Source organism: Erigeron canadensis, chromosome 3 (genome assembly GCF_010389155.1).
Source record: "Erigeron canadensis isolate Cc75 chromosome 3, C_canadensis_v1, whole genome shotgun sequence".
Classification (NCBI taxonomy): Eukaryota; Viridiplantae; Streptophyta; class Magnoliopsida; order Asterales; family Asteraceae; genus Erigeron; species Erigeron canadensis.
This window is the reverse complement of record NC_057763.1, coordinates 27,274,089-27,289,804: the sequence shown is the minus strand read 5'-3', so window position 1 is coordinate 27,289,804 and position 15,716 is coordinate 27,274,089. Positions and strand designations below refer to the sequence as shown.

The following is a 15,716-nucleotide window of genomic DNA, read 5'->3' as shown; positions in this document are numbered from 1 at the left end:
CTAGCGACGACAACCACCAGTACCACCACCATCATCTTTGACCACCACCACCAACAAACCTGTTTACAATCAAACTTGATTTGGTTAAGCTAATCAAACTTGATTGGTAATTGTAAAACACATTTTGATACGAATGACTACATTCCAGTATGCAATCAAGTTTGATTGGTAATATTCAATCAAATTTGATTGCATACTAGGAATGAAGATGCGTTTGTTTGTTACCAATCAAGTTTGATTGACTATAGCCAATCAAACAATAATACTCAACTCAATCAGATTTGATTGGAAATTGATTAGCTGGAGAACTTCACCGTTTATAGTCATGTCGATAGTCGGAGAATTTTTCAGTGTTATTCGCCAGATGTATGTTTTGATTTGATTTCAGAGATTGATTTTGATTTTAGGATTGAACGACGGTGTTTTGTGTTTGGGTGAGAATATGACTGGTGAATTTACTGAGCTACCCCCGCGTGTCTGTGCGTTGGTGGGCGCCGGAGATGATGGTGGTGGTGGGCGTCGGAGATGATGACAGGGGGTGTGTGTGGGGTCGTGTTTTAGAGGGAAGAAGAAAAGAAGACGGGAAGGAAGCGGGATGTTTTTTACTTTGATCTGGATCGTTGATATGTTTTGATCCTATGGCTGTGAGTTGTCCCTCAGTATCCAGCCTTTTTAATGGATCCTCCTGATTACAACCCACGTTTTGATACAACACACAATACAGTTGAATAACTATATAATTACCATTACAATGATATGTTAAAATAATGATAAAAACAACGTTATAAATAATAATGTACACAATTTCACTAAACCTTTTAAATTATACATCTTTCCCATTATGCATCTTACTCGTTCGCCTAATGAGATATTAAAGTTAAGCTTTTGACTTAAAACCGTCCATTTGATTCATAATTTCGGGTATTAGAACAAAATAGATACAAAGAAAAAACATTAATACTTAAAATGGAAATAACAAATTCTCATAAAGTAATAACCAAAAAATCATCCTAACTATTAAATGAAACCTTGGTCAAGATTAATAAAAGGAATCAGTAGATACCACATGTCTTTTTCTTATAGTTTTAAGAGAATTTTTAAACTAATCTTTAAGAGTATTTATCATTTTCTATACTTGAAACATGCTAATTGTTTTGAGTTATAATAAATAGGGTTATTTACTGAAATGGTATCTGGACTATCCACCATATTACTGGTTTCATACCTAAAACTTTAAAATTACTCTCATCATACCACCAACTTATCAATACTCCACTTGGACGATACCTGAACCTGACGGGCGTCAGTTTGGCCGTTAAGTTGGAGTATGACTACCGTAAATTTTAAACTATAAGTAGATAATCAGTATTATGATGCATAGTCCAGGTACCATTTATGTAATTAACCATTATTATTATTATTATTATTATTATTGTTATTATTTACTTCTATTTTATAAAAGAATACTTTTTTTAAAAAAAAAATTATTGTAAATATTTAATTTCATGTAAAGCATTGATAAATGCACTTGAAGTCTTGAATGGATACCACCACATGGAGTTGATTAAATCCGATTTGAGCTAATTCAAACCTTACATGGTAGTTGTACATGTACTAATGCAATACAAGAAATTAAGATATTCTTTCTGTTTACCTCTTTAAAAAGAAAATTGAAAATAAAAAAATTAAAAATTTTATAAAACTAAAAACTTTGTACTAAAAATTATCTTTTATAAAATAAAATATTTTTTATTAAAAAATAAATTTTATAAATAATAGTATTTTTTTTATAAAACTTGAATTTATTTCTAAAAATAAATAAATATAAAAATACACAATTCAAATCATCAAGGATCTATAATTTGATATAGTAATAGTTTTTAATAAAATAAATTTTATTTAATTAAAGAATTCTTTTATAAAATAAAAGTAGATATTTACAAAATATATCAATAAACTTTTTAAAATTATTTAATCCTAAATAATACTTTATGTAATAAAAAAAGCAACAACAATAACCATGATGATGATGAGGATAATAATAATAATAATAATAATAATAATAATAATAATAATAATAATAATAATAATGGTTAATAACATAAATAGTATTTGGACTATGCACCATATTACTGATTACCTATATATAGTTTAAAATTTACGGTAGTCATACCCCAAATTAACGGCCAAACTGACGTCCGTCGGGTTCAGGTATCGTTCGAGTTGAGAATTGATAAGTTGGGGTATGATGAGAGTAATTTTAAAGTTTTAGGTATGAAAGTAGTAATATGATGGATAGTCCAAATACCATTTCAGTAAATAACCCTAATAAATATGAAAGCTATACCCAATTTTCAAAAATAATTTTAAAATTCAAAGGTTTAAATTCAAAATTAACATTAATATTTGACACACTCAAATCTAAGTACTTAACTTTTATATTAAAAAAAAATCATTCATTAGTAGTTTTGAAGGAAAAAAGTCAAAGGAAAGATAGATAACTAAGTTAACATTAATCCACATACCAAACATCCACAAGACCACAACAATAAGCAAAAACTAAAGTAAAGAACGAGAACAATCAAAATGTTGTTATGCCCAATCACTCAAACTGAAATGTGGTATAATCCACAAGCCAAAACTCGCAAAGGTTGATAAATGTACCAGAATTTATGGTTTAGAACTTTTGGCATAGAATTGCAATAATAGAGGAGGTGTATTCATTTATAGTTTATAGTTATTATAAAAGAGGCGTATTAATAGTTATGATAAACTTTGGTTACAACTTACAAGTACGAATCATTTATAAACCAAATAGTTTCCTAACTTGTAATTTGAATGTAAACTTTTCATGACGTTCAAAAGAAAAAATATCCAAACTTTTCATACTAGTGTACTACTCTCAATTTGGTATATAGTGGTAATGGACAGTGATGGAATAGATTGGTTGGTCATTGATCAACGGTTCAAACATAAGTTATGTCAGGTTTTATCATAGTGGACCTTCGGTCGACAAGTGTTTTCAAAATTAAAGACGCTGAATTTGGGCTACCCAACTCTGTTTGTGTTTCGCAGTTTTGAGCATATAATGTCCCTTTACTATTGATTTAGCCAAACTTTATTGTTCATTGTCAAAGCCTTTCACACTTTCACTACAAAAAATTTAGGGAAAATTATACAAATAGTCAAATATAAAAATTGTATATTTAGATTCAGACATCTATTTTTTTTTATTTGATCGATTCATTCTTACTACCTAAGTTTTTTAATAAGAAATAAATCTAACCAATGAAACGTCATGTGTCATATATTGGGTCTAACTTTTCATTAAATTTACAAACATATCATAAAAGTGTTTGTTTCTTCTACCTTGTACGAATAAGATAAGAGTGTAAGACTTAAGATCGAGTGAATCATATTAGTTTCTTCACTTGAATAAAGATTGTAACATTGTGAAAGGTAGATACACAAATATATAAATAACAATATGTTTTTATATTAGAAATTCATTTCATGTGAGTAGCTAAAAATGACATATTTTTTGTTTTTACATTCGATCTTCTGCTTGCAATGGGAATTTTTCTGTTAACTGCTATTTTCTACAATTTTTTTTTAAATTGATGGTCCCATAATGGTTTAAACCCTCATTGTTTCCTATTCTAAAATTTATTTTGTTTTTGCACTATCTCGTACCTTTGCTTGATACCCTATTACCCTCATATTAAGCCCATGACTGAAAAATCGAAAGGAGTAATTCAAGATAATTAAATATTTTTTGATAAAAATAAGTCAGTATCAAAATAGTGTTATTTTTAGACTCTACATGTTATACACTTATGCATGACATTGTTTTATTAGATAAATTTATTTCTTACTAAAATTATTAGGTAGTAAGAACTTATTGACCAAATGAGTAAAATTTTTTATAAATGTCTAAATCTAGATATACATCTTTTCATTTGACTATTTAGGTAATTTTATCAAAAATTTATATCTAGACTTTTCAAACTTACAGCAATCGTGCTTTCAAATTTTACATTTTCAAACTTGTCATCGAAATAATTGTCATTCACCGCAATTTAACGTAAATCAACCGTCATCCATTTAAACGATCATTTGCCACCTTGCATATCAAAAACGCAAAACATGAGATTAGCATAATCCAACGAACTATACATTAGTTACGTCCTTCTATCTAGTGGTCTTAAAATTTTGGTGGACCAATTCGCGATTTCTAAACATTTCACTACAGAAATTACAATTTACAACAGATTAATATATGTAGATTAACTTTTGACATGTTCATATATAAAATTTCCAATTTCGAAGTTAAAATCACATACGCACCTTTAATACAAGACACCCAATTCCTCAATCATCATTTTTCAATGTGAATATTGACAACTAACCACCCACCACCTAAAACTCAACTACGATCCAATAAACCAAACCAGCATGATCAATATCTACATCTACAATACATATATACATTTCAATTATCGAAGAATGTGACGTGGAGGAAATAAAATAACCAACTATCCTGATCTGAGCTACGTACATATTCTGATATTCACCTTTGAATGGTTAGGGATAATTTCTACTCGAGAAATCTGCCGTTAAATAAATTATACATAAATTTCTAATCATCAAGCCTAAACAAGCCTAATAAATACATAAATATTCAATTATGTAAAAAAAAACTTGATTATTACGGAGTAATATACAAATATCATCATTTTCAACCCCCTTTCCACCGACTATATAAACGCTATTAAATTCAGATAACAACAGAAAAAGCTAAACTTCCCGCCAAAATAAAATCACACGCAAAAAATGGCTTCAACTTCCGGAGTCAAAACCGTCGGAATAATGATGATCACCATACTCGTCTTAATCGGCACCGTTACAGCAGTTACGGAAGGTGAACTGGAGGTGATGTTCGGCGTGATGCGAGCAAGAGGCTACCATCTGTTTGCGAACGCAATCGCAACTTCCGACGTACACTACGATCTCAGATCTGACAGTAACAACTACACGTTATTCGCGCCGATCAATTCTGCACTTTTCGCTCTCGATATGACGTTGCCGGCAACGAATTACGTCACGACGCTAAGGTATCATGTGGTTCCGCGGCGGATGTCGACGGCGGATCTGTTGAGCCTTCCGCCTGGGCCGAATAAGCTTCCGACGCTGGTTGATGGTGAAAACGTAATTGTTGAGCAGCGGAGATCGGTGCGGTCGTTGATTTCGGTTGGAGGTGTTGATATTGTGATTCCTGGAATGTTTTATGGTAGAGATGTGGCTGTTCATGGATTAGAAGGTGTTTTAGAGCACAGATCGGGGAATTCGGTTGATTTGAAGGTTACTAGTGCTTCGTTGGCGAGTTTGAAGAGTAAATTTAGCTCGATGATCGAAAATTTCACGTTTGAGTCTCCTAAAGTTTCTGATACGACGGATAATAAGGTGCTGAATGAGCCTGATCTGGATCTGAAGCATGAAAAACGCAGATCTAGAGGGAAGTTGCTAGAGATTCGTTCTGATACTGAAGCGACTAGTAACAGGTTACATGAATTTACTAGTACTGTGGATGGTGAAAAAGTGGACTGCTTGACTGTTGTTGAAGATGAGGATATAGTGAATCGTCTCAAGTCTAATATGATATGTGCAGAGATATAGCAAACGTATACCTGGTAATATCTTGCGAATATGATCGATATGATATGATATGTAGTATATTTTGATGGTTGAATGTATGTACTGAAAGATCGATATCGTTTCTAAATAACAGTAAATGTTTGCTTTGTTTTTACATCAATATATATATATATATATACCTGACTGGCTGACCATAATGTAGGATTAGTAGTATATGCCGTTTACAATGATAGTAGTACCCATATACTAGAACCTTTCGGTTTCCAGATTTATATGGAAAAAAACGACTACTCTTTCTAGCACTATTTATGTAACTGTTAACTTGATAGTATTGAAACTTGTAAGGATAGAAATAGTTATAGTCTTATAGATACTATTCGTCAATGCCCATATCATCTGCTCCTGCATCATCGTCTCCATAATCATCATCAGGTAGACGTTGATCAGCTTCCATACCAAGATCATAACCTAGTGCCTCCATATCCATGTCATCTGGGCCTAATGTTTCTGATACCGGCTCCTCTACTGCCATGGATGCGAGATTATCATCGTTGAAGTATTCAGTGTAAGGCTTAGAAACCTGAAAAAGATATACAAAAGAGCCCGAGATAAGAATAATGCAAACGGATGATATGAACTTTTACAGAGAGATACGGAAAACACCAACTTATGGTTAACCATTTAGAAAACCTACCTTGAACAGAAAATTTCTCTCCTCTGCACTTGTAATCAGGTTTTTCCAGTGCTCGTCTTGTCTCAGGGCTTCAGCTGAGCCAACCACCTGCCATAACCAAAACATCAATCACATCAAATGATAGAATGGGATTGGCCAAATATAACAAGGTCGGGTTGGCAGGGAAATGGGTCAAAACAGGTTTAAGGCGATTTGACCAATATCTAGTACTGCTTGGACGACTCGCAGCACTTATTCTTTTCTTTTGAATTTGACTGTAGTTGTGTGGTGAATAATTGAATATGATACAAAAGAAAGTTCTTAAAATATAAATCTAAAATTATTGTTAACATATCAATTTAGAAGGTTTTGTGAATTTGAATATATTCGAATCACTTTCACCAGCTTGTCCCATTTAACTCGGGTTAACTCGCAAAAACGTTCTCAACTAATACCAAATCATACCAGGACAGAAGCTCTTGCTCTGGTTATACCAACATTCATTCGCCGAAAATCAGCCACAAAACCAATGCCTTTCTCTTTGCTTGCCCTAACACAAGAAAAGATTGCAACATCTTTTTCTCGACCCTGTATTTCAATAAGGAAAAATAAAACAGTTACTGTTAGATCTTTGAACAACAAGGATAATGCGTATTCAATGAGATGAAATTTTAACCTGGAAGCCATCCACTGTATTAATATCTACAACTTTCTCTGAATCTATACCAAATGTTTCCTTAAATTTACTACGAAAGAGCTTCACTTGTTGTCTGTAAGGGGATATAATCGCAAGTCGTGAACTTGACTTAAGCTCTGGATAGTGACTGACCAATTTATGATACATTAGCAAAACAAAGTCAACCTCGTCAACATTTTGCCATGATCCACTCCCTGAAGGCTGAGTTTCTTTCCCTTCGTGTATATCGAAAAAGCAAAAGGGTCCAAAACAACGGTATTTATGCCATAAGCGCTTTGTCTTGTCTTTAACATCCATTCCATCTTCCAACTCTCCATTATAAAATTCACTTGATGGGAAACTTCTTATCTGTGAGAAATAGGCTGCTTCCATTAATAGATGAACTAGAAGCCACTCCAAGGGCTTGTACTAGTTGAATGTAGATACTAGAGGTGGCTATTTCAATCCACTTATTTATAAAGAGTCAGATTCAGGTAATGTATTATTAACATGTAATGATATAACAAAAACTTCAAAGAAAACGAGTCGAGGTTGTCCGAACTGTATTTTGGAATCATTTTATTCAATAATTTATATTATTAAAGAAATAACACAACATTTTAAACATAATATTACGTTTTTGGATTCAAATTTGACACCACTATTAATAAATTTATAGAAAGCAACGGCAAACTCAACCTGCCTAGCCCACCCATTTTGCCTATTCTAGTAAATTTACTGGTTTCGGAACATAATAAATTTAATTACGAGTATTTGTAAGGATGCTAAAGCCCAGACCTCAGGATGCATTCTATATTGTGTCTTCAGCATCTGCACTGGATACCCGGCCTTTTGAAACCTTTTAAACAAGCTCATGCTGTAACTGTATTACCGATAATCAAAGTTAGATATAGAACCTTACAAGGAGGTATAATCACTCATCGGGTACTTACCCAAACTTCTGAGCAACTTCGGAAATAACAGTTGCAGGCAACTGAACTGGATCACCAACCTGGAAAGAATGGAGAAGAATAAGATAGAAAAAACCACCCAGATTCCATATTTAGACTCTTACATATTTTTAAACATACAAGTCAGGTTGATGTAAGCTTTCAGGTTAATAAACATTACTTTACATCTATTAACAGCTGAACCTGATCTAGTGTGTGATATCATCGTTTAGGTAATTGATCTTATCATATGTCATAGCAATTTTTTCCTTCTCCAAAAGGAAAAGTAGTCAGTAGTTACAATGCTGGCTGATGAGACATGTGATTGACCCATATAAGTATGATATGTTCGGTCATTATTAATAAATTGAATGGGAATAGGGTTGGAGAGAAGAGGGCTATCTAACACCTGCATCAATACCTTGTTATATGATATTATTAATCACGAGTAGCTAAAACATAAATTCTTCTCTCAAGCAAAAGAGTGTGAATGTGTTAATAGTACAATGGATGGACCGAACAAGAGAATTTAGCTACATATAGAGACCTCAAAATGATATATTACACGTGCACTTCACTTGGATTTTCTCTTTTTTATTTACACTTTCTATATTTTTAACAATGAACATATTTATGTTCAATTAAAAAATGTCATCATTTTGAGAAGTTTATGTCTTGAAAAACCTCTAAAGTACATACCAAGAATACTTGTTTGCATCCACTGGCCAAGGGGACTAGTGTTGCCGGTTCCACCTGTTGAAAGAAAAATTTGAAGTTTATCATGAAAAACTATTGACATTGGACGTCTCACAAGAACAGAAAATGTCAATATAACAGCTGACCAGTGATGTCTTAAATTATCACGTATTTTGTTGTTAGGAAATTTATCTTCCAAAAGCATAATACAGTGAAATAATATCCAGAAAAACTTACCGCTTGAGCAGCTTCATCTATCACAACAATGTCGAAAGTGCGATTAAGCTTAGTGAAAAGACTTGTGCCACTGAAACTAAGAGTCGAAAAGACCTGCCAAAAAACCAATGTTCATAAGTCATGGAAATTTGGATCTCACCATAAAGCTGAACGTACATACGATTGCTGACTCATCCATGATTGAAGCACGGATTGTGTCTCTGTTCCTTGCCCCACCACCTTGTTTCTGTTTGTCGGCAGTCTGGAAATCCATGCCTGAAAGTTTTTGTTCCACCTGAGAATTCAAACCTCTCATGTTAGCATTCATCTAATATTTGAAAGAGCTTCAACGGCTATGTCATTGCAAAAAATGCCCAAAACAGTATATCACCAAAAAATACTCAAACCTCCCATGGTAATATTCATACTCAAAAATACAAAACAAATAGTTTAATTTCTGTACTTATACTAATCATTTATTAAATCATTTTTTTTTAACAAAAAAGGGTTTTCTAGATCTATCTAACCTGGCCTGTAGCAATATTACCTCTTTAAACACACAACCCGACCAACCACCCATTTTGCCAACACCTCTGACCAGTACGCTCAACTTCTACATTAGTATTTTATGTACATCTGATATCAGTTATTTTCAGGTACTTACTAAGTAATCCATAGATACAGCCTGGACAGAATGATGTGCCTTTAGACCAATCCGGACAATTTTAGGAGTGTATGCGCGGTCGTTTTCATCACGAATGCCTGAAGATAATCAAAACAAATTATTGTCTCTATGAGCAACTAAGGAGATAGCGAAGAAACAGAAAGTAAGTATTGAGTATCAAGTCAATTTTTCAAGCTAAGTCTGTATAAAAAATAAATATTTCAAATCTGAAACGATGTTGATATAATGATATATATGTGTGTGTGTGTCTCTGTGTGTGTGTGTGTTTCAGATAAGAAAACCAGAACCCTGAATTTGCATTTGGTTTTAGACCGAACTGGTTCTAAAACAGAATTAGAATGGTAGTAAACCAGCTTAGGTCTGATGCTGATCATTCTATACCTTTTTGGTATTTGATTCTGGTTTGGTCTGGTCCAGTCTAATTTTAATATGATGAACACCAATAGCCTATGCATGAATGTTTTGGGCAAGTGTGAGAGGTAAGCTTATCATGCACAAAAAGAATAAATAAGGCACAAAACATTGGCATATACCAGTGCTCAAGAGCCGCAGCACAATCTCATCAAGTGCAGAGTTTGAAGGAGCACACACCAAAACACGAACACGGTATTTCCGGCTGGCATTGACAACTTCTGGTTTCTATTTTCAAAATAATAAGCTATTATGCATTAACCACCTAGATAAATACATAAGAAAATTGAAATCAACACTTACCAGGTCGTTGCCAGTAGTGGGGAAAAACCCATCATCACCATCTTTAGGCATCTTTGCATCTCTAGGATTAATGCCAGTTAACCATGGAGAAGCATTTGCCCAGTGCTTGTATCTACAAAAACGAGTAAAGGGAAAGATGGACAAGCAATTAAAGGTGGTCTCTGATTCTCCGTTTTACAGAAGTACTTAAGTAAAAGAGTTCGAACGTATGAATATATGTCATAAGAGGGGAAAAGCATACCTGTCTTGAACGTGTTGTTCTGGCCCACGTTTGATTTCAGTTACTTTACCCCTGAACAAGCATTATGAACAAAGGAAGTGAACCATAAATATCATACAAATATATAATACACTCGAGCAATTACTTAGAAACTTGATTCTCACTTGGTATGCATGCGAGCTGGAGTTGCATGAAGTATGGCACTAAGAAGCCCAAGTATTGTCTGTGTTTTACCTGTTCCTGGCGGACCCTAAAAGGAGCATCGGGTAGGTATTAACACACTCATCCTGACTAACTGTTAGCTAAATATACTAATATAGACTTACAATTACATATTCTACAATTACTGATTCTCAGTGGTAAGACCATGTAAACAAAGTTTAAAGAAAAAAAGAAGCCATGTAACAGGGGAGGCAAAGAACCAATGTAGCAAGAGATTGAATTTGATATTACGTTACAAATAAAAGAGTAGGGAAATTCTTATCCGTATTTAATTAATACCAAAAGAAAGAAGTTTGCTTTAATTCCACCATCTAAGATATAGAAACAGGATTACTCATCTAACAACCAAAGATGCATATTTAGTTTAAAACAAGAAAGAACCAGAAAATCAGTATATCATTGGTACATAGCCAACCTGAATCAGAACAAACTTTCTACGTGAGAGACCCGCCTGCATGAAACAAACATATAGATAGAGTTATTGTCCAATTATGTGTAAAGCTGATACTGGAGTCTACAGTCAAGAAAATGGAATGACGTAATGTCTCAACAGAAAATATAATGCAGGACAGTCTAACAATTACTTATCAGCCAAGTCATGGCAAGTAGGTAAACGTAGACCAATTTCATTGTGTGTGTGTGTGTGTCTTGGGGGGTAGGGACTGATGAATACTCACACGTATGGCTTCCAGCTGTGTTGAGTTGTGATTTGTTTGAATGTACTCCATAAGAGGCTTAGAAATTTTCCAGGCCTGATCTTCAGAATTGTTAATGCTATCGTCAGTGGCTCCTAAAATCACATCCTTGCATGGCAGGTTGCTAATTGATAGCATGGCAACATATTCACGAACTATGGTTGATAGACTAGAAATCTGCACATTAAACAATTGGATTGTAGCAATCTGGTCAAAGGACATAGTGAAGATGATTCTGTTGGCACAAAACAAGCTTAAACTATACATAGGATACTGGCAACACGATGTTAACCGTAATGCAAATTGGGAGAATGATGATCAAAAGTATGCGGAGACAAAGAATAGTGGTGAAACAGGTGTTCCAATAAAGGCCAATTTTGTAACTAATGCCACGATGATGTATCACTACTCATTATGATTACAAAAAAACACAAGACTCGGAGCAAAGGTTACTTATTTGTGAGCAGAACATCATGTGAAACATAGTGCATTTTTCAGCTCAGCGTTTAATTTGGTGATACAGAACCGAAGCTCGTGTCATTGTTTTAATCATATCATACAATTATAAGAAAGCATGGAAACAATACATCTGGAAATAGAAATATAAGACTAGGATAGACAAGGGGACTTTCAAGTTTCAACAAAATATTTTGCAATAGAGATACCAGAACCATATTTATTAGAAATAACAGATGAATACAAATACCTTCATTATGCTCCACGACTTTTTAAGTTCCACAATAAGAGAACGCATCCGCGACAGCCTATTATTCCTTTTAGAAGGACTGACCTCATCTATATCTACTCGCTTTATTTCTCTATCTAACTGCATTCTGAGTCGAATCCTATCTGGTCGACGATCTTCAACCAATGCAAACGCATATGCAGTGGGAATTTTTTCACCATCACCAAACTGTAAATGCAATCGATATAAACTTGTCAGCCTTGACATATTTAATCAGCAAGAAATCATATATGACTGTATTTCTGTTGTATATAAATAAAAGGGAAACAAAAATGGTAAAAGGGAAGAAGTTGAGTTATTTAGAAACAAAATAAAATTTGATTCACGTGATGTAGTACCCACTATGATAGAGTACAGCATAAAGCAATAGAGCAAACACCTGATAAACTCAATATAATGCTCACCTTCTTGTTCGATAACAGTAATAAGTCGTTTTGAGATAATGATCCCCAGTCTTCACCAAAAACTTCTAGTAAATGAAACCCATCGGTTTCAGTACAGTCAATTACTATACCCAGCTTCCACTCCGTTTCTTTAAATCAAAAAACCACACATAAGCATGTCACAGTTATAAAATACATGGTCTATTTTATTATTACTACAGCTGCTGAAAAAGAATAATGGAAACAAATTACAAGTTTCATGATGATAAAAAACATAAATAAATTTTTATTACCAAACTTTTATAGCAGAAACTTGATTCTGATTTTATTCCCAGGGGAAAGATGCGAAATTTACTGTAAAGCCATTTGAGATTAGGCAGCATTTGTCGTTCAGGTTTTAATAGAAATATGGAAAAACACACATACAATTAGATGTCACTGCTACAGATGCACAAGCACATTATTAGCTGATGCACACAGTATTGCATTTAAAAAGAACAATCAAGCAAAAAAACCAACAGGTTTTTTATCTCAAACAGGTCAGAGTAGGCTACAAAAGGAGACAAGAAATACCATAAAACATGAATCCTGGAAACAAACTTGAAGATCTTACGGTAAAAACACGACATTGATACAACAGCCCTACCAATCCTATTACTTAGGAAGTCAAAACCTTTTCAAACGCAGACCTATATTTAAGCTTTTCATGTCAAACCCGATTCTTTCAAGATGCAATGTAGTAAGCTATTTATTTCCTGAGCAAAAAGAAACTTCTACATCAAACTTATAGCAAAAAATCTATCGACTTGGCATCTAAAACTCAAATGTACCCAAAACGCAGATTGTACCATATTAATCATCCAACTTTACACAACTTGCTATTAAACATATTGGGCTACAAAACTTACTTACCAATGTCACAAACTTTCAAAAGTTATATCTTGAATGGTTATCACACCAAAAGGTAGGTTACAAGTCATTTACCTAAGATGTATTCGCGTACCTTTTTTGGTCACTTTGTAATGCATAAATGATAAACCAGCAGCCAAAGTTGATAACTTTTATAGAAAAAGTATCAAAATTTACTGTTAACAAGATCGCCCACGACACACCACATAAACCCATCTTACAATAACTAGCAAAATATAACATTGGTATTAACACTAACAATTTACATCAAAATCTACGGAAAAACGACACATAAATACCTTCTTCGTCCTCCTCGTTTTTGCCTTGAACAATTTGGGCTTTAACTTCTTCAAACAAAAGCGGCTCAAACGTATCGATGTAATCTTTATCATCTTTATAAGTATTCTTTACTTCTTTCAACCCTAAATTCTCTTCACTATTTTTGCCTTTCTTCTGCCATCAGTCAATCAAATAACAAATACAATATTATAACTATAGATACATTGATTATAATTATAATGGTATGGTCAGCAGAGGTCGATAATGGGTCGGCTATCGAATAGCTATAATGATGGGTATGAAAATAAAGAATTAATGAGATAGAAAAATACAGAAAGTACATACAGAAGATGAGGAGGATTCATTGAGGAGACGAATATAATCCCAGCCAAGAACTATTTTGTAGAATCTGTGGATTCCGTCTTCTTGTTTTAGGTTACTTTCAATGGCCATCTCCTCTTCTTTCTCCCACGGAAGGGGGTTTAGGGTTTTAGCAGTGTGTTTGCTTTAACAGGACAAAAGCTCACTCTATGTTCAAATTATTTAATGAGATACGAGTATATTTTACGATTTTATTTTAAAAACTTGTAATAAATATTTTTTCATTATTGTTCTTATTCTTTTTTTCCAAAGTGAATTTAGATTAGAAGCAATTTTAACAACATTTTTTTGGTTAAAATTTTTAATTACAATGCCTAAGTTGAAACAGGGTTACTTAGCTAGTTGTAGTTAAATGATGATTTGTGTAGTACCACTCATATTATATCCATTTTTGGTATGTCAACGAAACAATGTTACATCATGTAAATAACTTGTATCGGTTATTGGGGTCCAAAGTTACTTTACACAATAGTACAACACATCAATTACAACCACTTGGTCTTTAGATCAAGTGGCCACCTAGGGTCCTTTTTGAGGGTTTTTATGGGAGCGGATATTGGCTGGGAGACCTGGAATTGAATCTTAATTCCTCATGGTCTCAGACATTTACCTCTTCGTACGCGTGAGGGCCGTGTTATCGCACCCTTTGTCTCTAGGGGTGCCTTCGGGTTCCAACCGCTAGCATACGGCTCATTTGGATGTCATTGTTAAGGTTCGAACAAACTAACAAGTTAAAAAAAAAACACATCAATTACATTTATGTGAAATAATGGATTACTTTTCATTAGGTCCTAAATTTAACTAAACTAATGTCAAATCTATACATTTTCATGTTTTTATCTTTTATTTTTTTTAATTCATTCTATCCAACACCTTATTTCTCCAACTAAAATGAGGATCTCTTTTGTTTGTGTCAATCAAGATTTTATTCAGATGTTTGACATGAGTTAAATATCTTTCTGAACCTTTAACCTCATCCTTATTGAAAATTCCTTTTAGATAAGAACCTCAAGATTCGAACTCAAGATCTTAGTAAACTCACATCGAGGCCCACATAACGGATTTATAAGATATCTCTAGCCACTAAAATAAATTATAACTTCATAAAGTTATATTTTATAAATTTAAGTTTTATATAATTGTCCCCACAAAACAGTTTTTTTTCTTTCAAAATTAACTATACAATTTAGATTTTTAGAGTGAAAAAATATGACTAATGATAATAACGTCTGACTTTATCGACGGATCGATTTTAATGTGTGGTTGTGGTGACGTAAAAGAAGTTGTTAGCTATAAATATGGCTGTTAAAATAACTATTGTGTATATTGTCAATAGATCAATGAATACGTTTCCTAATCCATTTTCGGGGTTTTTTAACGACGAATTTCTAGATCCACTAACTCAACATTGAAGCATCATTGTCTAATGCTACCACTCAAGCATATCTTTAATTTTACATGAATATAAAACAAAGCATTTCATCCCTTTCAATTTTTTAGTCTTTAAAACAGCTAAATTAGCCCTCAACCTTTAACTTTTCGCTACTCACATATTAAATTAGTCTTTAAAATACGTAAATTAGCCCCCAACTTTTAAAATATCAAGTGAGGTCTCTC

At 33.3% G+C, this 15,716-nt stretch overlaps 2 protein-coding genes across 2 annotated transcripts; one reads left to right on the top strand and one right to left on the bottom strand.

Moving 5' to 3' along the window:
• Positions 1-4,706: 4,706 nt before the first annotated feature.
• LOC122594519 (fasciclin-like arabinogalactan protein 19) lies at positions 4,707-5,779 on the top strand. The gene has a single exon (XM_043766965.1). The coding sequence runs from the start codon at positions 4,834-4,836 to the stop codon at positions 5,674-5,676; it is 843 nt and encodes a 280-aa protein (XP_043622900.1). The 5' UTR covers positions 4,707-4,833; the 3' UTR covers positions 5,677-5,779.
• A 64-nt stretch (positions 5,780-5,843) lies between these two features.
• Positions 5,844-14,271, bottom strand: LOC122594517 (probable helicase MAGATAMA 3). Its single transcript, XM_043766964.1, has 20 exons — positions 14,064-14,271; positions 13,739-13,892; positions 12,552-12,679; positions 12,109-12,315; positions 11,385-11,579; positions 11,123-11,158; positions 10,650-10,735; positions 10,507-10,557; positions 10,266-10,377; positions 10,085-10,190; positions 9,531-9,628; positions 9,048-9,161; positions 8,888-8,980; positions 8,654-8,707; positions 7,958-8,016; positions 7,803-7,887; positions 7,005-7,373; positions 6,794-6,916; positions 6,350-6,436; positions 5,844-6,235 (listed from the first exon to the last, which is right to left on the bottom strand). The coding sequence occupies exons 1-20, from the start codon at positions 14,169-14,171 to the stop codon at positions 6,029-6,031; spliced, it is 2,472 nt and encodes an 823-aa protein (XP_043622899.1). The 5' UTR covers positions 14,172-14,271; the 3' UTR covers positions 5,844-6,028.
• Between the last annotated feature and the right edge of the window lie 1,445 nt (positions 14,272-15,716).